This window comes from Girardinichthys multiradiatus, chromosome 17 (genome assembly GCF_021462225.1).
Source record: "Girardinichthys multiradiatus isolate DD_20200921_A chromosome 17, DD_fGirMul_XY1, whole genome shotgun sequence".
Lineage (NCBI taxonomy): Eukaryota > Metazoa > Chordata > Actinopteri > Cyprinodontiformes > Goodeidae > Girardinichthys > Girardinichthys multiradiatus.
Window position 1 is genome coordinate 13,825,630 of NC_061809.1, and position 25,894 is coordinate 13,851,523.

At 39.5% G+C, this 25,894-nt stretch overlaps 1 protein-coding gene across 8 annotated transcripts in view; it reads right to left on the minus strand.

Annotated features, from left to right (window-relative positions):
• tfec (transcription factor EC) overlaps positions 1-25,894 on the minus strand; it is a 60,452-nt gene that overhangs the window by 27,966 nt on the left and 6,592 nt on the right. For 3 of the 8 annotated variants that reach the window (XM_047389181.1, XM_047389173.1, XM_047389175.1), the window contains exons 2-3: positions 21,748-21,982; positions 1,834-1,908 (exon numbers count right to left, since the gene is read on the minus strand). In XM_047389181.1, the coding sequence (XP_047245137.1) occupies positions 1,834-1,908; positions 21,748-21,960 (288 nt within the window). In that variant the 5' untranslated portion in view covers positions 21,961-21,982. Of the gene's footprint in view, positions 1-1,823; positions 1,909-21,747; positions 21,983-24,207; positions 24,228-25,894 lie in introns of those variants that run through there. The other 5 variants (XM_047389177.1, XM_047389178.1, XM_047389176.1 and 2 more) reach the window with 4 other exon arrangements.

A 25,894-nucleotide genomic window follows, 5' to 3' on the forward strand; every position in this document is an offset into this window, starting at 1 on the left:
GCTCCTCCAGAGTCTGTTGTTTTTTATTATTCTGTTCTGGGAGGATGGTGGAGCTGACTGCGTTGTATTGGCAACAGCAGGTTTCTACAACAGGTAAAAATTTGGATGTTCCTCATGTTGCACAGTTGACTTTATAACTTAATGGCAAAATAGGCCACATCTGGTTCAGGTCATATGAAACAATAATAGTAATAATATTACAACTTCATCCTGAACAAAGTTATAGGAAAAGAAGAATAAAAATAAGACATGAAGAAGCAAATAGGCCTGTTTTCAGAGATATATGATTAAAGGGGGCTGGAAAGCATTGCACATTACACTTTGTGGATTATAAACTTTAAAAGGCATGTATTGTTTCTTTTCACTTTAAAGTTATCCACTAGTCTATCTTTTTTTGTCACATAAAATCCCAACAAAAAACACTGAGGTTTGTAGTTGACAAAAAATAATCAAGTTCAAGAGGTATGGAAATAAATAAATTAATTAATTAAATTGCATTAAAAATGTAATAAATTATTATTATGAAACTTTTGCAACGTTCTGTATTAAGCCTCAGAAATTGATAGTCATGATAACTTATTGTGGATGTTACTGTGTAAATGAAGGTAAATATTAAGAGTTCAAAACATGTTTCAGAAGAAACTTGGACTAAGACATTAACTTGAGATCAGTCCAAACTTTGCTAAGCTTAAAAGAAGACTAACAATAGTCTCCACAACAGCACATCGTCTTAGTTTTTTTCATCCCTTTAGTTCTGACTCCCTTCCAAACTCCTTTCTGCCTTTTCCTGTACGTCTCTTTTTCACTTTCCATTGTGTCCTTCTTATGGAAATGACTCAATGCCAAGACACCTGTTAAAGGTTGACGTCAGATGACACTGATGTTTTCTATCGCAATCCTTGGGCAAAAAAAGCGTCTTTTAAGGTATTTTTTGCTGAAGTGGTTCACACAGGTATGGGAAATGTTTTATGCAGCAATTAAGTGATTAATAAAGAGAGAAGACTGTAGTGGAGTCAGGAAAGAGGATGTGACTAAAATGCTTCAGCGTGTAACAAGATGAAATGTCTGTTCTGGCAGAATCACGTGTTGCGGCCAGACAGAGTTAAAGTCATTGAGTTAACTCCCTCCTCTTTTTCTGCACTCTTTCATGTTTTATTTCGCTGTGTGTGGGAGTTGGAGTATTTTACTCAGGTTCTCAAACAGATGAAGACATTTTTAAATTGATTTTGAATTATAGTTGTTATAACATGGAATTATGAGTTATCTATAGTTAACAGCAAGATATGCTGTTTTCCACAGTTTTCCCATATATCAAGAACTAATAAGATTTGCTTTCATTTTTGACTCATGTATCCAATTTAGCATTGTGATGCCAGCATATTTAAAGTTCTTGAATACCATGCAGGATTAGATTGAATCTGATGCTATTTAAATCCACATTTTTCAGCCTCAAATTTATCTATTTCTTTTTCAACATATAATCAAGTTTTAAGCTCCCTTCAGCATCATCCGAGACAAGGTTGTCTTTATGCTATAAACAATCAAATAGTCACAATAAGACAAGCAACGCAATTGTTTGCAAATTTGATTTGAAGCATCAGAAATGTCAAATCCGCGATATCGATTCAATCACATTTTGCGTGGCTTGTGATTTCAGCACAGTGATCCTGGTGTGAGGATCGGCACCAATGGATTAATCTGTCGTGGTATGCTGCAGCGTCTGGCTCTGAGGGTTCTGCAGTGACTTCAGAGTCAGAATGGTAAGAAGATGCGATGTTTACGCTCTTACACGCATGGGTAACGTCTTTGCCGCTTCCACTCACCTGCCCGTACCAGGTATATTCCAGCATTGTAGCGGCAGCCGCAGCTCTTGTGAAGCTCACTCGAAAAGACCTGCACTTCTTGGCCCTTGTGCAGCAGACAAATAAAGACAGAAAGAAGGAAAAACAAAATCACGGCCTGTTGCTCTCCTCTCAGCACAGTTACACAACTGTTAGTTTTCCCCGGGGTGGTATCACTGCTGTCAGGACTTTTGGAGGGGGTTGAGCAGGAAAAAGCTGAGGTATTACACACACATTTTGTTCACATGGACTGGCACCCTCTGCTCACACACACCTCTGACTCTCCTGTTGAATTTTGGCACTCCCGGGGGCTTACGACCTGTTGATAATGAACCTGAACCCATTATTTTGAGTCATTGGATTGAAAGAAATAGGGCAAGGAATGAAAGCCACAGGGCCAATTAACAGCATTCTTTGATGTATTACCCTCGCTCACCACTCAGGCAGACCGCTCTGCGCCTTTTGTCTTTATCCTCTCTGTTATTCATTAATTATTCTGAGCGGGGTCAGAGTTCGTGTGGATAATTGTGCAGACCGTCTCTCTTTGAGGATGGCAAAAGATTCGCCCAAACACTGACACTCCCTCTGACTGTGCCCAGCCACCTTGAATTATGCCAATTATTCCAATTCTTTCATTCTTTTTTGCCCTCCCCCTTCTCTCTGTTATATGATTGCATCCTTCTTTTACCCTCCTTTGTGTCTTTTCAGCTCACTGTACATCTCAATTTCTAGCACACACACAAACATGTTGTACTTGTGTGTATTAGCTTTTCAGGTGGACAGTCAAGGTCTTGTCAGGTTGAACTCTAGAACCTTATTACATCATTATTATTAGTTACTCTTTCCAATTCTCAAGTTTTTCAGTCATTGTACTGCTCTTGTTTGACTAAAGGAACTTCAGTCGTGTTATGCTTAGAAACAGAGACAGAATTTGCAAATTTTCACAAAAAGCCAAAGGGTCCCCTTTATAAAAAAAGGCTTTCTTTATCTCTATGGATATTTATTTATGTAATTCACTCAGGGCTTTTTGTAGCCCCACTGATAGGATTGGTACCAAAAAATGGCTCTGATGAATGCAAGCCAAAAGTACAGGTCCTTCTCAAAATATTAGCATATTGTGATAAAGTTCATTATTTTACATAATGTAATGATGAAAATTTAACATTCATATATTTTAGATTCATTGCACACTAACTGAAATATTTCAGGTCTTTTATTGTCTTAATACGGATGATTTTGGCATACAGCTCATGAAAATCCAAAATTCCTATCTCACAAAATTAGCATATCATTAAAAGGGTCTCTAAACGAGCTATGGACCTAATCATCTGAATCAACGAGTTAACTCTAAACACCTGCAAAAGATTCCTGAGGCCTTTAAAACTCCCAGCCTGGTTCATCACTCAAAACCCCAATCATGGGTAAGACTGCCGACCTGACTGCTGTCCAGAAGGCCACTATTGACACCCTCAAGCAAGAGGGTAAGACACAGAAAGAAATTTCTGAACGAATAGGCTGTTCCCAGAGTGCTGTATCAAGGCACCTCAGTGGGAAGTCTGTGGGAAAGAAAAAGTATGGCAGAAAACACTGCACAACGAGAAGAAGTGACCGGACCCTGAAGAAGATTGTGGAGAAGGGCCGATTCCAGACCTTGGGGGACCTGCGGAAGCAGTGGACTGAGTCTGGAGTAGAAACATCCAGAGCCACCGTGCACAGGCGTGTGCAGGAAATGGGCTACAGGTGCCGCATTCCCCAAGTCAAGCCACTTTTGAACCAGAAACAGCGGCAGAAGCGCCTGACCTGGGCTACAGAGAAGCAGCACTGGACTGTTGCTCAGTGGTCCAAAGTACTTTTTTCGGATGAAAGCAAATTCTGCATGTCATTCAGAAATCAAGGTGCCAGAGTCTGGAGGAAGACTGGGGAGAAGGAAATGCCAAAATGCCAGAAGTCCAGTGTCAAGAACCCACAATCAGTGATGGTCTGGGGTGCCGTGTCAGCTGCTGGTGTTGGTCCACTGTGTTTTATCAAGGGCAGGGTCAATGCAGCTAGCTATCAGGAGATTTTGGAGCACTTCATGCTTCCATCTGCTGAAAAGCTTTATGGAGATGAAGATTTCATTTTTCAGCATGACCTGGCACCTCCTCACAGTGCCAAAACCACTGGTAAATGGTTTACTGACCATGGTATCACTGTGCTCAATTGGCCTGCCAACTCTCCTGACCTGAACCCCATAGAGAATCTGTGGGATATTGTGAAGAGAACGTTGAGAGACTCAAGACCCAACACTCTGGATGAGCTAAAGGCCGCTATCGAAGCATCCTGGGCCTCCATAAGACCTCAGCAGTGCCACAGGCTGATTGCCTCCATGCCACGCCGCATTGAAGCAGTCATTTCTGCAAAAGGATTCCCGACCAAGTATTGAGTGCATAACTGTACATGATTATTTGAAGGTTGACGTTTTTTGTATTAAAAACACTTTTCTTTTATTGGTCGGATGAAATATGCTAATTTTGTGAGATAGGAATTTTGGGTTTTCATGAGCTGTATGCCAAAATCATCTGTATTAAGACAATAAAAGACCTGAAATATTTCAGTTAGTGTGCAATGAATCTAAAATATATGGATGTTAAATTTCCATCATGACATTATGGAAAATAATGAACTTTATCACAATATGCTAATATTTTGAGAAGGACCTGTATTCCTGAAACAAATGGTGTTTTTTCTAACAAAAGTCATGCGTTGTTTGCAGATAATATGACTGTTATTGAATTAAGTGAACTTGATCTGATCTTTTATGATTTTGCAGATTCTGCATGTGAGTAGAATAATTTCACCAGGTTTCTTACAACAAAGGTATTCATTTAGAGGCAAATAACATTATGAAAACAAAAGATTTCTGAGAAGAGACAAAATTTGAAAACAACTTAGAAATACGTCCAACAGTTCTTTCTAAGAATCTACTGTGCATTGAACTATTGTGCACAAATGTATTGATGAATATACTTACAACTAAAACATTTAAAGTTGTTTCAAAGATAATGCAGCTTTGAGGTATCAAGTAACAACCTTGGCCAAATGCAAGATGTATATAATATTAAGAGAGTTTTTTTTCTTTGTATTTTGTATTTAACAAAAGTATTAACAGCAACGTTTTGCCTGAACTTATGGATAAGTACCAAACCCCAAAATACACGACCATTAACATTAATCGGAACCTTAATGAAGATGTGTAAATGTCCTTTGGATAAATGCATTTTTAATTGCTGTGGAGTAATCTCACAACAACAACAAAAATCAAAATGGGAAAAATATGCCATTGAAGTGATACAGATGTTTGTTAGTTTACATTGGATAGAAAAGGTTACAAGAAAGTATAAACTTTTCAAACCTTGGCCATATCTACATTCAAAAGTATAATTTAGTTTTTCAAACAATTGATACTTTGACAAACAAAGCCTAGAGTGAACCCAAGTTCATTTTGCCACTATGAACGGTGGGGGGGCCTTGCATGGAAGGTAAAAAAGCTTTTCCTATCAGTATAAAAGAAAATATGGAGTTTGCCTAATACCTGTGGGGCTTTAACTGAAACTGTGTGGTCAGATAAGATAGTGACCTATCTTTAAGGCAAAAAGGACTTAAGGTTGATCTTGCACGTAACATGGGATGAATATATAAAAATATGTTCAAAAAGGTTGGGCTGCACGGTGGCGCAGTTGGTAGCACTGTTGCCTTGCAGCAAGAAGATCCTGGGTTCAATTCCCAACCGGGGGTCTTTCTGCATGGAGTTTGCATGTTCTCCCTGTGCATGCGTGGGTTCTCACTGGGTACTCTGGCTTCCTCCCACAGTCCAAAGACATGCCTGTTAGGTTAATTGGTCTCTCTAAATTGGCCTTAGGTGTATGAATGAGTGTGTGCATGGTTGTTTGTGTGTTGCCCTGCGATGGACTGGCGACCTGTCCAGGGTGTACCCCGCCTCTCGCCCATAGACTGCTGGAGATAGGCACCAGCTCCCCTGCGACCCACTATGGAATAAGCAGTAGAAAATGACTGACTGACTGACATGTTCAAAAAGGTACATCATGCCCATTATTATGCATGGTGAAGGCTCTGTGATGCTGTGGGCCCCTTCCCAAGTCCTGTGAACGCTGTAATAGTTCATAGCACCACAACCCTTTTAACCGGGACATTTTAACTAAAAATCTGGTGCCATCTGCTAGAACACTGAAAATATGTCATAATTGGTCTTTCAGCAAAATATTGATCTAAAACATATTGTGCAATCACCATAGGAATAGTTTTCCATAACAATCTCAGCCTCAGACATAAATCCTGTAGAAAAACTGTCTGGTGAGAAGTGATCATAAGAAAGGACTATGGAAGATCTAGAACAGGGGTGGTCAAGTCAGTCCTCGGTAGCTACTATCCCACACCTTTTGGCTGCATCCCTGCTCCAGCGCATCTAATTGAATTGGCTGAATTTCCTCCTCAGCATACTATTCAGCTCTGTAGCGGCATATGAGCCATTCATTTGATTCTGGTATGTTGGAGAATGGATGCATCTAGAAGCAGCAGGATAGTAGCTCTTGAGGGCTGCAATTGGGAATCCCTGATCTAGAGAGGTTGTACAAATAAGAATCTTGCAAATTTCTATAGTAGAAGACTGAGTGATGTCTTATTGGCGAACATTGAACAGTATTAACAGCAGATGTACAAGTAATTCTGGCCCCAATGATTTTATGTATAAGCTCCAGATGGTTTTTGTTTGTTTCCCATCTTGTATAAGTGGTCCTAAATTAAAGGTAGAATTTTCTAACACGTTCTATGTGAATTTGCTGTGCTGCATTAAATATACATTTATTTTAGGTCTTTGAACACATCTTTATTTGGCCTGGCAATACATTTGGAGGGCACTGTCTGTTTTATTTTTTATTTAAATAGAAACTCACTATGAAACTAAAAAACATCCTAATTAAAATGCTAAAACCTGAGCTCTGAAATTGATCTTGTTTTGTTTGTCTAATGTTAAAGCAAAATGTGAAGCCTAAATTGGAAAATAAATGAGTACAATCTTGCCTAAATACAGGTCCTTCTCAAAATATTAGCATATTGTGATAAAGTTCATTATTTTCCATAATGTCATGATGAAAATTTAACATTCATATATTTTAGATTCATTGCACACTAACTGAAATATTTCAGGTCTTTTATTGTCTTAATACGGATGATTTTGGCATACAGCTCAGGAAAACCCAAAATTCCTATCTCACAAAATTAGCATATCATTAAAAAGGTCTCTAAACGAGCTATGAACCTAATCATCTGAATCAACGAGTTAACTCTAAACACCTGCAAAAGATTCCTGAGGCCTTTAAAACTCCCAGCCTGGTTCATCACTCAAAACCCCAATCATGGGTAAGACTGACGACCTGACTGCTGTCGAGAAGGCCACTATTGACACCCTCAAGCAAGAGGATAAGACACAGAAATAAATTTCTGAACGAATAGATTGTTCCCAGAGTGCTGTATCAAGGCACCTCAGTGGGAAGTCTGTGGGAAGAAAAAAGTGTGGCAGAAAACGCTGCACAACGAGAAGAGGTGACCGGACCCTGAGGAAGATTGTGGAGAAGGGCCGATTCCAGACCTTGGGGGACCTGCGGAAGCAGTGGACTGAGTCTGGAGTAGAAACATCCAGAGCCACCGTGCACAGGCGTGTGCAGGAAATGGGCTACAGGTGCCGCATTCCCCAGACCTGGGCTACAGAGAAGCAGCACTGGACTGTTGCTCAGTGGTCCAAAGTACTTTTTTCGGATGAAAGCAAATTCTGCATGTCATGCGGAAATCAAGGTGCCAGAGTCTGGAGGAAGACTGGGGAGAAGGAAATGCCAAAATGCCAGAAGTCCAGTGTCAAGTACCCACAGTCAGTGATGGTCTGGGGTGCCGTGTCAGCTGCTGGTGTTGGTCCACTGTGTTTTATCAAGGGCAGGGTCAATGCAGCTAGCTATCAGGAGATTTTGGAGCACTTCATGCTTCCATCTGCTGAAAAGCTTTATGGAGATGAAGATTTCATTTTTCAGCACGACCTGGCACCTGCTCACAGTGCCAAAACCACTGGTAAATGGTTTACTGACCATGGTATAACTGTGCTCAATTGGCCTGCCAACTCTCCTGACCTGAACCCCATAGAAAATCTGTGGGATATTGTGAAGAGAACGTTGAGAGACTCAAGACCCAACACTCTGGATGAGCTAAAGGCCGCTATCGAAGCATCCTGGGCCTCCATAAGACCTCAGCAGTGCCACAGGCTGATTGCCTCCATGCCACGCCGCATTGAAGCAGTCATTTCTGCCAAAGGATTCCCAACCAAGTATTGAGTGCATAACCGTACATGATTATTTGAAGGTTGACGTTTTTTGTATTAAAAACACTTTTCTTATATTGGTCGGATGAAATATGCTAATTTTGTGAGATAGGAATTTTGGGTTTTCATGAGCTGTATGCCAAAATCATCCGTATTAAGACAATAAAAGACCTGAAATATTTCAGTTAGTGTGCAATGAATCTAAAATATATGAATGTTAAATTTTCATCATTACATTATGGAAAATAATGAACTTTATCACAATATGCTAATTTTTTGAGAAGGACCTGTATTATTCCAGTTGTTTAGTGCTACGGGTCTAAATAACATATTCTCATCATAATTGCCAAGTTAGAGGTCAGGGATCGCCTCTGATTCTTTATGTTCTGCTTTTGTTCTTCAAGAAATGCAGACATGTAAGACGACTGAAAGCCAGTGCTATCCTTGTGTGTCTCCAGTCTCTTTGGATGTGCTTTCTTCAAAGGCAGTCCCCTGAAAAGATAGATCCTCGGGTCATTTCTCTGCTGCTGACGCCACTGCCTAAACAAGGTTTCCTATTCTGACCTCCTTAATTTGTGGTATGTGAAGTTTTGCCTATCACAGTTGCTCATCTTGGCTTTTAACGGTGACAAAGGGACAGGGGGCGTTAACAAAGCAGTAGCCACAAGCCAAATAAAAACAGAAGGGGTTTAATGAACTGATAAGCTTTATACGTCCTTAGAAGTGACTTGGCTCAGGGACGTTTTAGTGTTGATCATAACTTAACTTTCTTGTCAGGATGTTTTTGCTTAAAGCCAATTTGATGTAGATGAAACTGAAAGTGTCAGTTTAGTCTTTTTGTTTGTCCCATAAGTCAGAGGAAGTTTCTTTTAATTGAGTTATATAGTGCTTTTGTTTTGAATGTCTTTTCATATCCTGTTTTAAAATAACCCAGAACTGAAGAATTATGAATCTAAACGTTTCAAATCAGTTTCAGTGTTTTGAAACAATGTATAACAATATTCCTCTGGTTTTTCTTGAATTCTTCAGTTTGAGACAGATTCCCTCAAGTAGGTAGATCCCACAAGACATCTTGAGAGATTTGTTTCAGCTTGTGTCACAATGTATTGTGAAGAAAAATTTAAATGAAATCTTTTTATGGTCATGTGAAATGGTATCCTCAGTAAAGAAAGTGAAATAACATGAACCAAGCATAACCCCCAACCAGTGGCGGTTGGTGAGTGCCACCCTAAGCAAGCTTCAATGTTGTGAGAGGCAAGATAGGATTTTAACAATATTTCGGAGAAAAAGTAAGGATCACAAAAATCAGTTTTACACAAATACATCAAAAGTTTCACAAGTGACACATTTTTGTCAGAGATCTTTAAATGCGGTCCAGATTTCTCAAGAGTTGTGAAATAGCACCAAGGAAGCTATGTAGCAGATACAAATTTTAATTTTTTTTATTTTTTATTTTTGTGGTACTAGTGGCCTTTTGTTTTTGTAAATTTAACGACAAGAAATGGGGTGGAGAGCAGGGAAGACATGCAGCAAAGGTCAATGCTGGGACTTGAACCTATGACGGCTGCGCCGAGGACTGTAGTCTTCATACATGATACGCATGCTTTACCTTTGCGTGACTGCCATGCCCCTGCAGATGGCAGTTCTATCATCATTTAGCTAACCGCAGTCCAGGCCATGCTTTCTTAAAATGTTTGCAAAATGCATAAAGCAAAAGGTGGCTCTGCCAAGTGACTGGACATTCAAATAAGCAACATGAACTTGTTCATGGTAGAGCTGAAAATTAACAAAAAGTGTTTTTAAAGATATAGAAACTACACTGATTGTCAGCTGGCTAAAAAAAGGCCTTTATTCACAAGAAAGACAAATTAAACTGTTGGGTACATTTTGCATCACTCGTGACTTTTCTTAATCCACTCTGTTTTAAAATTGGAGTTGTCAAGGTAGCATCATGTTTGTTAAGCAGCTGTGTTTTCTTGCTATCTGAGCGGATAGTCGAACATACATTAGCTTCTTATGCTTTTGTCAGAGCAGAATGGCAAAAATCTATAATATTGTGGGTGTGGTGCTTGGTGGGGTCTGCCCTGTTGCGCCGGTGGGCGGGGGTGGTGTTGCGCGAGGCCCTTGCCTTGCCGTTGCGGCGCGCTGTGTGGTGGGGGAGCGGGGTGCGGCAGGGGTGCTTAGAGCGGGGCTGAGTGTGGAGCTTGCGCTGGGTGGGTGTGGCTTCATCAGCCTCTCAGCTATGGAGTTCCCCTGTGGGGGTGTTCCCCTGTGGGGGAGGGGGTTCGTGGCGTTTGGGTTCGGGGGCATGTGTTCGATATCGGTGTCCTTCTTGGGGGTGGCCCTGTGGGGAGGTTCATGTTGGGGTTCACTGGGGGTGGGAGGCTCATTGGGTTGGGATCGGAGCTCATTGGGGGGTCGGGACTGCTCCGTCCTGGGGCGACTCTGGTTGGCGGGCTGGTTTGGGCCATGTGGACCCCTCATATGTACATAGCCCCCTCTCCGGAAGTGGATGGGGACTGGGTTCGGGGCGGGGGCCTGGCCGGGCCGGGACCGCCCGGGTCTGGGCGGTGCCGGCGCTGTCTGCCTGTCTCTACCCCAGGAGGGAAGGGGACCACCTCCTGGGTCTAAGGGCTGGTTGCCCCTAGGGGGAACCGGCGCCTGGACCTGGGAGTATAGAGTTTGCATGGGGAGTGTGAATGAGTGTATGACGTCCATTGTTGTTTGTCTTTACGTTGGGTGCGAGTGATTTTATGTGTATGCATGAGGGTGGGAGTGGGTGATTGTGACTGTGAGTGCCTGTTTTTTTTTGGGTTTTTTGTGTGACAGGTTGGGTCTTGGACTGCTCCCTCTCCTGGATCAGCCTAGGCCCCCCGCCACACTACCTGCCGGTGGTTGGAGTCTCTGCCCGCTGGTGTACTTGGGGTTCTCGGTGTCCGGGACTGGGTGCTTTGGTGTGTGCTGGCTCACTCCCGGTGGCTGCTTGCCGGAGCCTGGCCCGGGGTCTTGGGTCTCTGGGTCCATGGCTGGATCTGCTCGGGCGTGAACGGCTGCCGGCGGGGCCTGTGGGCTCGTTGTTGCGGCTCCCTGGGGCTTCTGCATTGTCGCTGCTGGGTGGCTCCCCTGGGACTCTCCACTGCTCTTCTCTGGGGGGGTTGCGGTAGTCCCCGCGGTGGTTCTCCTGGGGTTCCTGTGCTTTGGGGGGCCTTTGGATGTCTGTGGCTCGGATCTCCTCAGTGTCTGCCCATGGACCACGGGGCAGGTCGGTGGGTCCTCAAACTCCCTGTTGCATATTTTTATGAAGAAACCTTGTATACAAAGCGCGTCCACACTCATACTCACAGGTGTTAAGCTTCAGGTGTTGACAGATACACAGATGTTTTATATTGGGCTGTACCTCTCACTAAGTACATTTTACATTCATAAATACCGTGTGCTATTTTGTTAATAAAAAAAACAGCTGCAGGTGTAAAGCAAGCAGGGTGTAATCTTTTATTCTCTTATTCCTTCTTTCTCTCCTCCATTCTTTCCTTCTTTTCTCCCCTTTTTCCCTTTTGCCCCATCTCTCTCTTTTTCAAGCTTCTGTTTTCCTTTTCTCCGTGTCCGTAACAATTGAAATATTCCCAAAGAAGTTTATTATAAAGTTTCTTTTATAAATATCAAGCAGAGCTTTAAAGCATTATCTGTGATGCTCTGCTTGTGAAAGTAAATCTGTTGGGCAATTTATTGGCACTCAGACAACAATTCTGAGCGATACTCTGCCGGACAGGACACAGTAAAAAAAAAAAGAAATCTATGATATTCTATGCAAAACTCCAAGAAAAGAAGAAAAGACTTAGTAGTTGCTGATAATTCCATAAGATAGTGTTTTCTGCAGCACAGTTGGTGTGCATTAATCAATCGGAATACTGAAAAAAGTTAGTCCTTATATTCGACAAATTAAATGGCAAACAACACATAAAACATGTTCCGCTGCTGAATTGGCAGCATTGCTGACATTCAGTGCATGAAGATCACTTAGGATCAGTTTTCTTATCAAATTTTCAACCATATAGTTTTTTGTCCTGTTGCACTTTAAGTAGGCTTTTTCCTTCCCTCAAAATAATTCTTATTTCATGTTAATCCAGTAAACAGAAAGGCCCAATCAACACAAAAAATACTATTTTTATGATAACAGGGATGTTTGTGAGGTTGTGGTTTTAGTCCCTTCCCTAAAACCTCCAGCACATTCTCTCCATCTTCTTTAAACATTTGTCCGGAAGGCAGCAGAATGCCTCTGATGGTACACTTGGTCCAGTCCCTCTTTACCAGCTCTGTGATGCACACAGAGCTATAATTCTACTACTCTCCAAACATAGTACCTTTTTTGCCCCCTTTTGAATCCTATTAGTGCATGAACTTGGTTTAACTGAAAAAGACTGTCGACTTCACTCAATTGGGTCTAATAGGATTAGGCTGCTGGTATGGGCCTGCAGGTTTAAATAGGAATGGAATTTTGGCAGACACTGGCTCAATCCATTGCATTAATCTTATAAAGGTTACAGAGTATGTGGGGGCTTCAGTCAATACCCTGTCTACTCAAACACACATTGTAAAACTTTTTTGGTGATACATCTGTCACCTACATGCACACAGCAATAAAATAAAAAAATGTGTATACCCCTTTATTAAGCTAAAAACAAAAATGTTAATGATTACCTGTATTTTCTATGTATACATACAAAAAAGAGGCTTTATGTCAAAACATTTGGAACAGTTTAGTTAAAACCCAAGATATTTCAGCTCCCAATGAAGTGAACATGTAGGTGAAAATTCTGAACTCAATATATAGCACTTTAGTAAATCATAGCATGTTATCAAAGCAAATAGGAAAATATCACTGTTATTTTTTTTATTGCAAATAAAAGGTTTCACCAATGTCACTTCATCTACTAGTTTCCGAAGCTTTGAGTTTATTTAAGTGTTGCCATTTCAATATTACTTTGACCTGTATGCTTCGATTACTCTTAAATGTGGAGTCCCGCAAGGTTGTATTCTTAACCCTATTTCATTCTGTGATATTTTCTATCAGTGCTATTCAGATGGCATTGGCAGCCCATTATAATCCACTTGTTGTCCCACTTGTTGTTGTCATAGGTTAATCTAAATTATTATGGATTAATCATGTAAATATGAGCACTTTTCATATTAGCAAAAGCAGAAGACTGAGCAAAAACCTGCCTTTTTTCAGTTGTTTTCATATATTTAGGAATTTGCAGGTTAGCCTGCTGGTTACTCAGTTGCAGGTGGTTACCTGCAATTGACTAACCTATGTTCTGCTTAATGTTGTTCCTTATGTTTTTCTGCCTTACCACTGCTATTTAGTAAGTCAGACTCCCCTATTCTTTGTTCTAATTAGTCCTCCCAGTATTTATGCTTATCATTATGTCCACTCCTCTTTATATTCCATTGTTAGTCTCTATGTCTCCTTGTTTGATGTTGCTGATTTGTGCCCCCGTTGTGCTCCGTATTTACTCTGTTTAGCTCATATTTCTGTCACACCACGATTATACCTACCTCCTGCCTGGATATAGGTCCGTCACAACTATAAACAGCGCCCACAACTGGCTACCGACAAGTAGCATGTCTGTTAAGCAACCAACTGTTGGCTCGCTACCTAAGCAGATAGCCCAAGTAATTAACCAGCTGATATTAGTTTGTTATACTTGTGTTATTCAGTAAAGAGCAGAACGACAAAATGGCAAAATATTCTTTACAATATGCACACAACAACAACTGGAAAAGTTTATGGGACTTCTGTATTTTTGCTTTAGTCTGTTTATAAGTATTGAAATAACAAGTAAATGCTATAGAAAACATTCTCATAACTGTAGCAACCAGCACTTAGGATAATTGTTGCCTTTCAGGTTAAAATCAAACTGATGAGATTTTTTTTTTCTTCATAAATTTTCATATATACCATAAAACTGTAGTACTGTAGAATCTCACACCAGCCAATACTTACTTGCAATACTTATTTCTTTATCTTTGCATCAGATACACATCAACAAATGTTTTAACATCTGTTGCCCAAGAGTAACAAAGTTCCGAAATTATAGCAGATCCTTTTCGCATCTAGTGAGCATTCCTTCCCAGGGTTGTCACACCCTGTCCAATACCAACACCTCATAATGTCTTACCCGGAGGTCTCTTCCTGTCTCTGAATGCTGTGAATAGCTTTCTTGGTGGGCTTGAACTCCCCCCAACACTCACCCCAACTGCACCACCTTGACGGATTATGATATATTTTAAGCGGAAATAGTATAAATTCTGCTCCCGATTTCTTGATCTGAGCCATAGCAGGAACAATTGGTGAAGGTGGAGGACAGGGTTACACTGGAGATGTGTGTGTTTTAGTGTGAGTGTGCGTTTGTAGAAGTGTTTGTTACCCAGGAGTAATGTCTAGCACCTAAAACTTGAATCTGAGGTATTTAGGGGTTTATTCTGTCTAATCCTATTAGTGACTTAGATAACATGAGATTATCAGATTGTGTTGGTGCCCCAACACAATCTGATAATCTTGAGTAAAAATAAACACAAAGTGAGCACCTTATTTATATTTTCCATAAGAATATCATATTTTATTATGACATTAAATGTCAATCATGGAGTGTGTTTAAAATAAAATAAAACGTTTGCTTGATTTGATCGAATCTTTTTACTACTTTTTCCAAGCTTTACAAGCACAAAAGATATCACTCAACTATCAGAGGTTGTTATGGAGTATGAAATTTAATTTAATGACTCCAAAATGAAGAAAAAACAGGAAAACAAAGTTCCCTTTGTGTTAATAACCGCTGCATGCTAGCAGATTCAAGTAGATTACCTGAGTGTATAGTCTTTACATAGATTAACAAAAGATAAGCAGTTGATCTTTACATGAGGATTGTCACAGGTCATGTAGAGAACAGAATTATAAAAGAGATGCCTCATTTGATTAGCTAATTACATTTATAGGACACGGTGTAGCTCAAACTGTTAGCAGAGTTACGGAAGGAGGTCAAAACTGGGGTCATAAACAGCTGCTGTTTCTCTTACATTGTCTCTTCTACAATTAAAAAACTTTTTTGAGACGGTCATTGAGTCTCAACTTTTTGATGGTGAATGAGAGGTTCTTTTTCACAAAGAAACATTGCTTTTCAATTGTGAGCTTTAAACTGTCGCTTTTTGTCCAGCATGCAAATATTTAAAACAAGCAATATCTTTACACTGTAGTAGTTATTAGTCAACTGAAGACACTCTGGTCGAACTCAGTAAATCAAAAAATCCTTAAAAGGTACATTTATTTTTACAAATTGAAAAAAGGATACAGAAATGTCAACCTACTGAAAAGCATGTCCATGTACTGTGCACTACATTATATGCACTCAGTACTTGATTAGGACTCCTTTTGCTGAAATAGCTGCATCATTTGTGGCATTGAAGCGATCAGCCTGTTGATGAGAGTTAAGGAGACCCAGGTTGCTTGAATAGTTGCCTTCAGCTCATCTGCATTATTGGGTCTTGGGACTTCTTCTTGACATGCTCAATAGATTCTCAATGGGGGATTTAGGTCAGGAAGGTTTTTGGGCCAATCAAGCGCAGCGATGCCATGGTCATTAAACAAGGTATTGGCCCTCTGGCTTTGTGAGCAGGTGCCAAGTCTTCATGATAGATGGCTGTGCTGATTTTGAACATAAGAAAATACTGTGGACCACCACCAGCAGATGACATGACTCCTGAAATCATGACAGACTGTGTACTTTACTCTAGACCTTACTTTGAACCTCTCTGGTTCAAAAATGGCTTAACACAAGGGATGTAACAGTTCTAGCCCATGTCCCCAATATGTCAATGTGTGGAGCCTCCTGAACCACCAGCTATAGCTGCAGACCACACCTTTTGAATCTTCCCTCAATTCCTTATGATCTTTGCTTCATAATCCGCTTAAGGATACAGTTATTCTTGTTGGTTATGCATTTTGCATTTTGTGGGTCAACTCCGGCTCATTTGTACGAGGGTTGCAACTAGAAAGATGTGGGTTTGATTCGAGGTTCTACCCCTACTTAGATGTCAATGTGCCCTTGCTGAGGCCCTCAACCCTAGTGGAGCCATACAGTTGTGAGAGAAGTGTGAGACCAAAATAGCCTAAAACTATAATCCATTCTTAACTTCTGTTAAATTGTTAGCTCTCTCCAGCTACTGTCGCTTTTGAAATAAGTTAAAGCTATTATTGAGAACCTCATATATGAAGTCAATGCTTTTAACGTCACACCAAGTATCTTTGTTTGAGACTCTCATTTTGAAATAAGAGTAGCAGTTATTGAGTTGCTCTGTTGAACTGATAAAGTCAAAGGCTGCTTGTTGGGCTGTCTGACAACACACAACACAGCATATGAGTGCCAAGTATTGAAAAGAAATTGCCACAGACAGTATGTAAACCATTTGTAAGCACTGTTTGGTAAAATAGCTACCCACCCCAGCTGGCTATTGTTGCTGTACTGGTCAGTTGATTCACAGACTCCTCTTGCTGCTGAACTAAAGGGATGTTTCACTGCATGTGCACTGCAGCTTTTCATCACACATTGTAAATATAAATGCTTCAGCTAACATGAACCTGGAGCAATTCACTGCTGAGTGTGAAGAAAGTGGGATGATAGTCAGTTTCTTTAAGAATAAGGCCATGGTTCTTAACTGGGAAAATATAGATTGTTCCCCCAGGGTGGGCCTCTGCTTCAATTGGTTGGAATTAAATTATCTTCGTATCTTGTTCTAACTTGGTGGTTATCTCAAGTGGGTGTAGAACATTGCTGGATGGATTGTGTCTTGTTTATGCATAATGTTAGGGTGGAGCAGGGGGTGAATAGACAAAATGGGGCCTCGGTTCCAGTCTCTCATGATGAACAAACAACTGAACCAAAAAGTGAAGATCTCTATTTAGTGTTACATCTATTTTCCGATTCTCACCTATTGTCATGAAATAATAGATCATGACCGAAAGAACAGCACAGAGTAGAGCAGCTGCTCCTCAGTATTGATAGAAGTAAACTGAGGTAGTTCCGGCATCTGATCAAGATGTCTCCGGAATGGATTTTGGAAACATATTGCCAATTTGTTAAAACACAAAAACAGTATTTTTTTAATTTACCAGTCAGTCCACCTTAAATTAAGACAATAATTAAATCTGTATATATAAATTGGTTGAACCTGGACTGAAACATTTTACAATGATTACAGATTTGTTAAAACATTCTTTGTGATTTTGGAACCATTAGTTTTTCCAAAATTTGGTTAAAATGTTGTGAACTGTCTATCGTCTAGTCTCATGAGGTAAAAGTATCGTTTTCATCCCTCTGCACTACTCTGTAGTGCAAAATCACATTCCACAGAAACCCATGAGAATAGGATATTCTTGAATTTTGTAAAACACTTGAATTCATGGTTTGACACGTCTTCTCTGAGCACACCTGAAGCATATAGTGTAGTTTCTGTGTAGTTTGAAAGATCTTGGAGGAGAATCTCTGCGATTTAATAAGGAGACAACATAGACAACATGCCACGACATACACTTTTACGAAAGAGCCTCGTGAAGTTTTTATGTTAGGGTTTATCAGAAACGGTTTAATCAGATTGTCTCATATTGTTGCATCATATCTTGTCATTTTCTGTCTACTATGTTTTACCTCCTGTCTGCTCCCTGAAAAAGCCTTTCTGGTCCAATTTGTTGGGCAGCTGATCCATAGCAATTCAGGAAGGTCATGTTCAAAGGATAACTATGCAGTGGATTTTTGGCTGTGTAACTTTGCTCAGCTTCAGCAGTCACACAACAATAAAAAAGTTACTAAGGGTGTTGGAAAATCTAAAAGAAATCTCCAACCTAAAATGTTTTTGCATTGTTGTCTTAGTATGCTTAAAATATTTTGGTCATGCACCAGAATTATCAATCTAGATTTTTGTCTGTTTATGCCTTTATGTGGGCGCCATGTTTAGCTGGTAAAAAAAAAAGATTCCAGCCCTGGCACTCAGCCAGGCCTTATGGGTGGTCCACGTCAACCATGTCTATAATGGCCTGCCAGAGTCCACATTGCCCTAATACCCCTCCTTATTAAAAACTACCCTTTCTCTTTGTATTTTTTCCCTTCGGTTATGCACAATTTCAGCAGGTAACTCTTGGTGCAGCTTTGCCCACTGTGTTTTTCCTATCTTATAGTATTTTTGCATTAGTCTAGTCCAGCTTTTACATTTGTGTCAACAGCAACTGCCAATAAGGAAGAAAAATGACTCCCTTTTTATTTATTCTCATCTGCAATTTTATATTTCTGGCTGATTGCATGGTTTCTGCGTTTACATGCTTTGCTGCATACTAGACTTTGTTTAGAATCTGGTTTAACCTCATTTAATGGCTATGGGTCAGTTTGCTCCTCCATCAGTGTATACCTTAAATAAAGAATTTATAGGACTGAATAAGGAGGTCCTTTTGGGCATTTGAGAGACAGCTTGTGCAATCACAGAGTATCAACAATGGCCTTAGTCATAACAATAGTATTTTTTGTACACAAACATAATGGTACAACAACATCTTCTTATTGCAAAAACAAATTCTGTTGATGAAAGGTCAAAATTAAGATGTGTGTCCATATAAATAAAAGCTCACATATAGTTAAATTTAATTAACTAACTGAAGGTTAGAACGCCCTGGTTCTAACTATCAGTAATGGTTATGATTGTTGTTGCGATCCACAGAAACACAATTTTGGTTTAGTTGAACTTAATGTAGTACAAGAGAATACGACGCCTGAAAAATCCCAAATAAATCTAGGAGACCTGTTACATAGCCACATTTCCTTATGATAAGCTATAAAAAGACAATGAAAAACAGCTTAAAATCATGGATTTTTAAATCACGTACAAAAAACCCAAATGGCAGGTTTGAAAAGATGTACGGTTGGTAATAATCATCCCGTGTCAGACAGATTCTTTACATGCCCAACGTTTTCAGGTATGGTCTAATGGACCCGTCTTTATTAGGTATGAAATAAACCTAAACTAAAAAAGTATGAAATTATGAAATTGCAAAGTGATGAGCACCACATGTAATTGTTTAGCAGTCCTAATGTTTCAGTTTATCGATGCAGGCATTGATAATTAGAGCTCATATTATCCTCTTGTTTTCTCTCTTTTCTCTTTGGACATCTATGCAAAGTTGCCCATGTGACAAAACCAACACAGGCTTTCGGTCCAATAAACCCAAGAACCATGAAATCCATTTAACTGCTCTGTATATATAGTGACAGGGGGGTAGCTAGTACCTTGAGGCTGATGTCAAATCACAAACACCCAAGGTTTGTGCGTGCCCACAAACAGACACCAGAGCAACGTTACCACTTGAAAGGCCTCCTACTGAAGTGGAAAACATAGTGCAACAATGCTTTGAAGTCCACCAGTTATCCATCTAATGCAGGGATGTTTTCTGGTCTTCCTCTTCTAATAGTCTGATTCATATGCCTCTCCTGGAAATTCCCACCCTACAGCCAGGAGACAGCTATTGCCAGTCTGGGAGTTATTTGGCAATCCTATCGTATTTCAAACATCAAAAATTCAGTCTTATTTTTGCATCAAAGCACACCAGAAAACATAATGTTGTATCCTTTTTTCTCTTTTTTTTTATCTTGGATCAAGCCTGCAATCTCTGTGCAATAAAAACATAAATAAAGAAATACACACATAAAGTATGCAAAACCAACTAATCACATTGTTATATGTCTGAAAATATAAAGACATGAATATGGCAAAAATGTTTCATTTACTTTGAAAATTTACATCATTTTAAGCTATACCAATCTTGTTTTCCAAAGATCCAAAAAAAGTTGTGATGAATGGACAACAATGTGGGGCTTTTATTGATATGCAGCAGGCAGGAGGAGATCGCAAGTGGTGTCCCTCTGTGTTTATGACCTGCTTGGGTTTTATATTGCCATATGCTAAAGCTCTGTAATTATACTTGTGAAAACCTCTTTTTTAAACCTGACAATTCAGTAATTATACACCTGTTGTGATAACTTGCATAATAACAGCTGTGTTCATTTAAAGAAATCAGAATGATAGGGGTCTTCTGTAATAGAGACCATCTTTGTTTATACTGTTATGTCAGTTCTAATGTAAAGCAACTGACAGAAACAAAAAGAGGGTAAAACCTCTAAATATATAGAACTGAACTACATTGTGCTTTAAATTTTCTGAGTTTAATGAGATGCATTGTTGAAAAACAAATAATATGTAAATGTGACATAAATAATTGTTGCGCTATGCCATGCTTTTTAAGAAGAGAACGATGCCCTGCTTTCTGATCACAACTTATGCTGATGAAAAAAGCCACAAAATTCACTTAATAAGCAGCTACAAAGTGAAATCCATGGGTCAACTCTCCGTTTAAAAACAATTGTTGAGCTAACTGTGTGTGTATGAAATTTATGGACAGATGTAAAATCTTTACATACAACAAGACACTGAATTGCCAAAAAATATGGACTATTGTGCCTTGTTTTTAAAAGATTTTACAAATAAAAATCTTTACGGTCAAAAACATTGGTGTGCGTTTTATTCAACCCCCTTTACTGTGAAACTTCTAAATAATATCCAGTCGAAATATTAAAAGATGTGTCCTTTTGTGACGTGATGTGGTTTGGACACTAGATGCACAATAATTGTGAGATGCAGCTCAGTATGGTGATTTCTGAAATTGTCTTTCAAAATGACAAAAGCAGTTATATAACTATAGTTTGAAACTATGCTTTTAGTGCTTTTTTATATTTATTTATATATTTCTCTGTAAATGTAAAGGGGGATCCTTTGTTTATTTTGCAAGTTTTTATGTCAGCCACTTCTGCTTTTCTTTTCTTCTCCATTCTGATGCGTGGTTTGAACCTGACCAAGTCATCTTTACCACATTTAGACCCCTAAATGCATTGCATTGCTGCCATTTGATTGACTGATAAATGATTTGTGTTGACAAGAAATTTAACACATGTATCTAATAATGTGGCCGTTGAATGTATGATTGAATACATTGTTGTTTTCATGAGTCTCTGACTGTATGCAGTGATACATTTTCAGCCAAAACACTATGATACATTTTTAAAAAGCAATTTCTTATCACCTTTATCACCAGTAACACAAGCCATAAAACACCGAAGGAACATTTTAAACTCAAATCACTCACCTCTAGCACAGTCATGCCTCATCTAAATATGAAATTGTTTGAGTTGACTGAAATTGTTCTTGGTTGGATACTGTGTTAAGTTACCTTTTACCTGATTTTCTAAACTGTTTCTTCTGATTGTCATTTATTGGGAGTGTTAATGATTACTTATGAAAGCTCCGCACGACAGTGTTCAGTGTTAGATTTTACCTGCCCAATAATGTTACCAATGTTTTGTGGGACCTCACTTGGTTCTAACATTAATGAAAGCACAAAAGTGCTCTTCTTGTACTTTTTCTTGACTACAGTCTTCTGTTGTGACCACCTACCTTCCACGTGTTATTATATTGCCACACGGCAGGGGCTTGGGGTCTGGTGTAGACTTGACCGTAGGGATGTTGGAAGCCAGAACGATGGATGGCGTCGCTTTGATAGATCTGAGGCCAGCTGTGCGGATGTGGTCCACAGTCATGCAAAGGCTGAGATTCATCTCTTTCACTAATCGTCCACTGGCTGTCTGGGCCCGAATACGACTGAAACATCTCTGGCAATGCAAAACTGGGTCTAACGAGAAAGGGGAAATAACAAATAGTCAGCAAATGAACTAATTATGTCATGAAAGTTGTATTATGCTTATTAAATCAAAGTATGAACTGGGCTATCTTGATGAATAACGTCTTCAGGAGACAGGAGCATGAGGGGAGATCATTTGATCATTAGAAGTGATACTACAGTTTATCAAATTTGTGTTCCAATTTGCTTCTTTATTTTTTACTTTCTTGTGAGAAATTTGTAGTCTTCCTAAAAAATTTTAAACTTTCCATTACACTAAACTTTCCACTAAAAGTGGTAAAATTTCCATTTACGTGTTCCGTGTGTTTATTTGTGAAATTGATAAAAGGACCTTATTTGATATAAAGGCTGCTGTGTAAATGTTACACCATACCTTCGAGATGGGTAAATTTCTAATAGACTGAGGTTCAGTTGTAATCTTTGCTAAGAAGCACTATCTAAAGGTAATTATTTCAACATAAACCCATACGCGGACTTTAGATACACAATCCCATTTTACTTTAGTTTTAACTATTGGTAAAGGTTTCATGATACAGAATGGTTGGTAACCATCTATCCATCCATCCATTTTCTTTACCCGCTAATTCCGGACTGGGTCACCGGGTAGCTGGTGTCTATCTCCAGCTGTCTATGAGCGAAAGGCAGGATATGATACTTGAATTTATTTTCAGCATTCATTCAACTTTGGTGTGTGTACTTGCCCTGGTAAACATTTGCCACACTACCTTGCAAAATATTGCTAAATCTATCAGATTGTGAGGACATCTCATCTTCAGGTGACCCCACAGATTTTCCCTCAGGAATAGTTCTAGAACTTTGCCTAAGCTGTAGCACAACCTTAATTTTCTTTTGATGAAGATGATGATTTTTTTTGTTTTGTTTTTGACGTGTCATGTGTGCTTGTTCTGAAGTATTTGGAACAGTATTTCATTCACCTTGACAACAACCCCAGTTCAATGATTGTGATCCTTTAGGAAACCATTAGAAAACAGCATTTTATATTAACTCAGTTTATCTTTGTGTGATATTAATATTTGTTTGATGATGAGAAACGTTTTGGTTTGCAGTGAAATGAAACAGAAATTTGTGTGTGGGCAAATACTTTTTTCTTGGTGCAGTGTTAGTATTCCACTTTTTTTTTTTTTGTTAACTGGAAGTCTTAAGTTTCTAAATCAAAGCTGGAGTTTGCAGGAAGAGGTTAGGAGCTAAGAAGCCATCTGCAATAGATGGTCCCATCGGAAGCAACACAAATTAAGGGGGCATTGAACAGAAAGCAAGCACTTTATATCTGTAATACATCTGAGTACAAATTAGCTGTCACTGCCACAATATTAGAATAAATCAAAACAGACCCAAGTGTTTGCCATGCAAAGTTAAAGGATCACAGGGAGAGAAAGAGATATTAGGGTGAGAAAGTAGAAGAATGCATGTCGTTATAATCTCAGTGTGTCTCCCTTCCTTTCCCCTCGTCCTCCTGACGTGGGAGGGTTAATTGGCATGGCATATGGCTGTCCAATCATGGTGCAAAAAGGGTTTAATTGCCTTTATTCTTTCGCCAAGCTGGCAAAATACCTTGAGCGCAGAATCTGTCCGGTGATTCTGTGCACTGTGTAAAACTGCGTAGGTGGCAAGCATACGTGAAAGCCGGTTCTTGTCAGCGCAGAGAAAGGGTTTTGTCCACCTAGCTGCATTCCTGCAGAAAATGTCATCTCTGAACAAGTTTGTCTGTGTGGACTAAGCCTGAGTCTTTGTCTAAGATTTGAGGGCCTCTCTGTTAGTCCGTAAGCAAGGCTTCTTTCTGAGATAACAATCACCCAGTTAACCCTTCTCCTCTGCTGCCCAACAAGTGTCGATTAAGATTAACTTTATGACTGCCAGTAAAATTGCTCCATTATTGCACAATTTATCTGTGTGTGTGTGTGTGGGGGGGGTGTGGGTAATACTTAGTTATCCAGTCAGATGAAGCATTTTTACATACAATAAGTAAATAAAATAGCAAAGTCACTGTTGGGCTGTGGACTTGGCAGCTTTAATGATATAAAAATGATGCTACTATTGCCTTTATTTTTCTTGCTATATATATTAATGAACAACAATAAAGGTTTAAATATTTTTCTTTCTAACACATGAAAATAATTTGATCTAAATAGCTCTGTTGTAGCTCTGGCTGTATGTTTAGAGTCATAGTCCTGCTAGAAAGTAAACCTCTGCCTCACTCTCAAGTTTTTTGGAGCCTCCAAGAAGTTTTCTTCCAGGAATACCCTGTATGTAGCTTCATCCATCTTCTCATCATCTCTGACCAGCTCCCCTGTTCCTGCTGAAGTAAAGTCTCCCCAAAGCCTGATGCGGCTACCGCAATGTTTCACAGAGGAAATGGTGTGTACAGGGACACTGTGTTCCCTGTGGTTTCTTGCCTTCTCAACATGACTCACTGCAGACTGCAGGGCCTCTTATGGGTTTCTTTCAGCAATGGCTTTGTTCTTTCCACGCTTCCATATAAACCAGATTTGTGGTGTGAATGAATAATAGTGATCCTGACGCAAGACTCGCTTGCATGAGCTTTAAATCTCTACAGCTCCTCCAGAGTTACCATTAATGAGGCTACTTCCTCATTAATACACTTCTTGTCTGGTCTTTCAGTTTAGATGTATGGCCATCTGTTAGTAGGTTTGGAGATACTGTTTAACAAGCCAACCCAGCTTCAAACTTTTCAACAAATTTGTCTCTGCCCTGTCTGTTGTTTTCCATGGTGTTTGTGATGCTGTTCATTCACTAATGTACTCTAGCAAACCTCTGAGACCTTCACGGAACATACATTTACTAATTAGCAATTGCAGTGAATTTTATTTGGGGGTATCAGAATGAAGGAGGCTGAATACAAATGTGCCCCCACACCCTTCAGATTTGTATTGGTAAAAAGGTATATCCTTTTCCTGCCACTGCACAAGTATGCACTACTATGTGTTGGTCCATCATAAAAATACATTGTTTGTGATTGCAATGTAACCAAGGGTTGTGGTCAGACTCACATTAGTTACAGCCTTTGTTCTACATCCGAACACAGTAAATGTCATTAAGCTACATTTTCTAAAATAAAACTCATCTTGTTAAAGTTCTGTACTTCATTAAAGCCTACAGGAACATTTTAATGGAGACTATCAGGTGTTCTCTTTTTCGTCTTAATTTGCTCACTATTGATTAGGCATTGGATGACCATGTAATGCTGTAAGTAGTTTTACTGTGATGTCCTTATCTCATGACACCTCTACCTGCATGGTCTCATGATTGTGCAACAGCCATTAACCCTGCTTGAGTCTGCTTCATTTGCTTTATTTCCAGCTGAGAATTAACAATAAGTTTGAAGGCCCCCTGCTGTTGTGTAGATGCAGCCTACAAATACGCAAAGCCTTGGGGGAGATGCAAGCAACAATGTTGCACTAGTCTCTTTATTACATTCGGCTGCAGGCCTGGCAGGTGACCTGTCTGTTTATTTGCAATTATTTTAATATATGTATTTTTTAACAACCTGCCACCACATTTTTTGGCACTCCTGTTAATGAGGTGTAAAAAGCCTCAATCAAAATCCATTCTACTGCTGCAGTACAATCTCACACTGCAAACAAGAACATTCCTTTAATTCACGTAATGTACAATTAGATTAGATTCGATTTAATTCAGTTTAATGAGCCTTTTTGCCATTGCGCCTGTCACAATTGCATGGCAAGGAAATGAAGATTGTTTCTAACCAGCAGTGCTTAAGCAGTAGTTAAACATCTTGATATACAGGGTACACAATATGAATGGTATAAAAATATGCCTATTACTACAGGTGTTTACTGGCTATGGACAGGCAATGACTGTGAATACATTTTACTGTACTTTTATTCATTGGAGTCCGAGCAA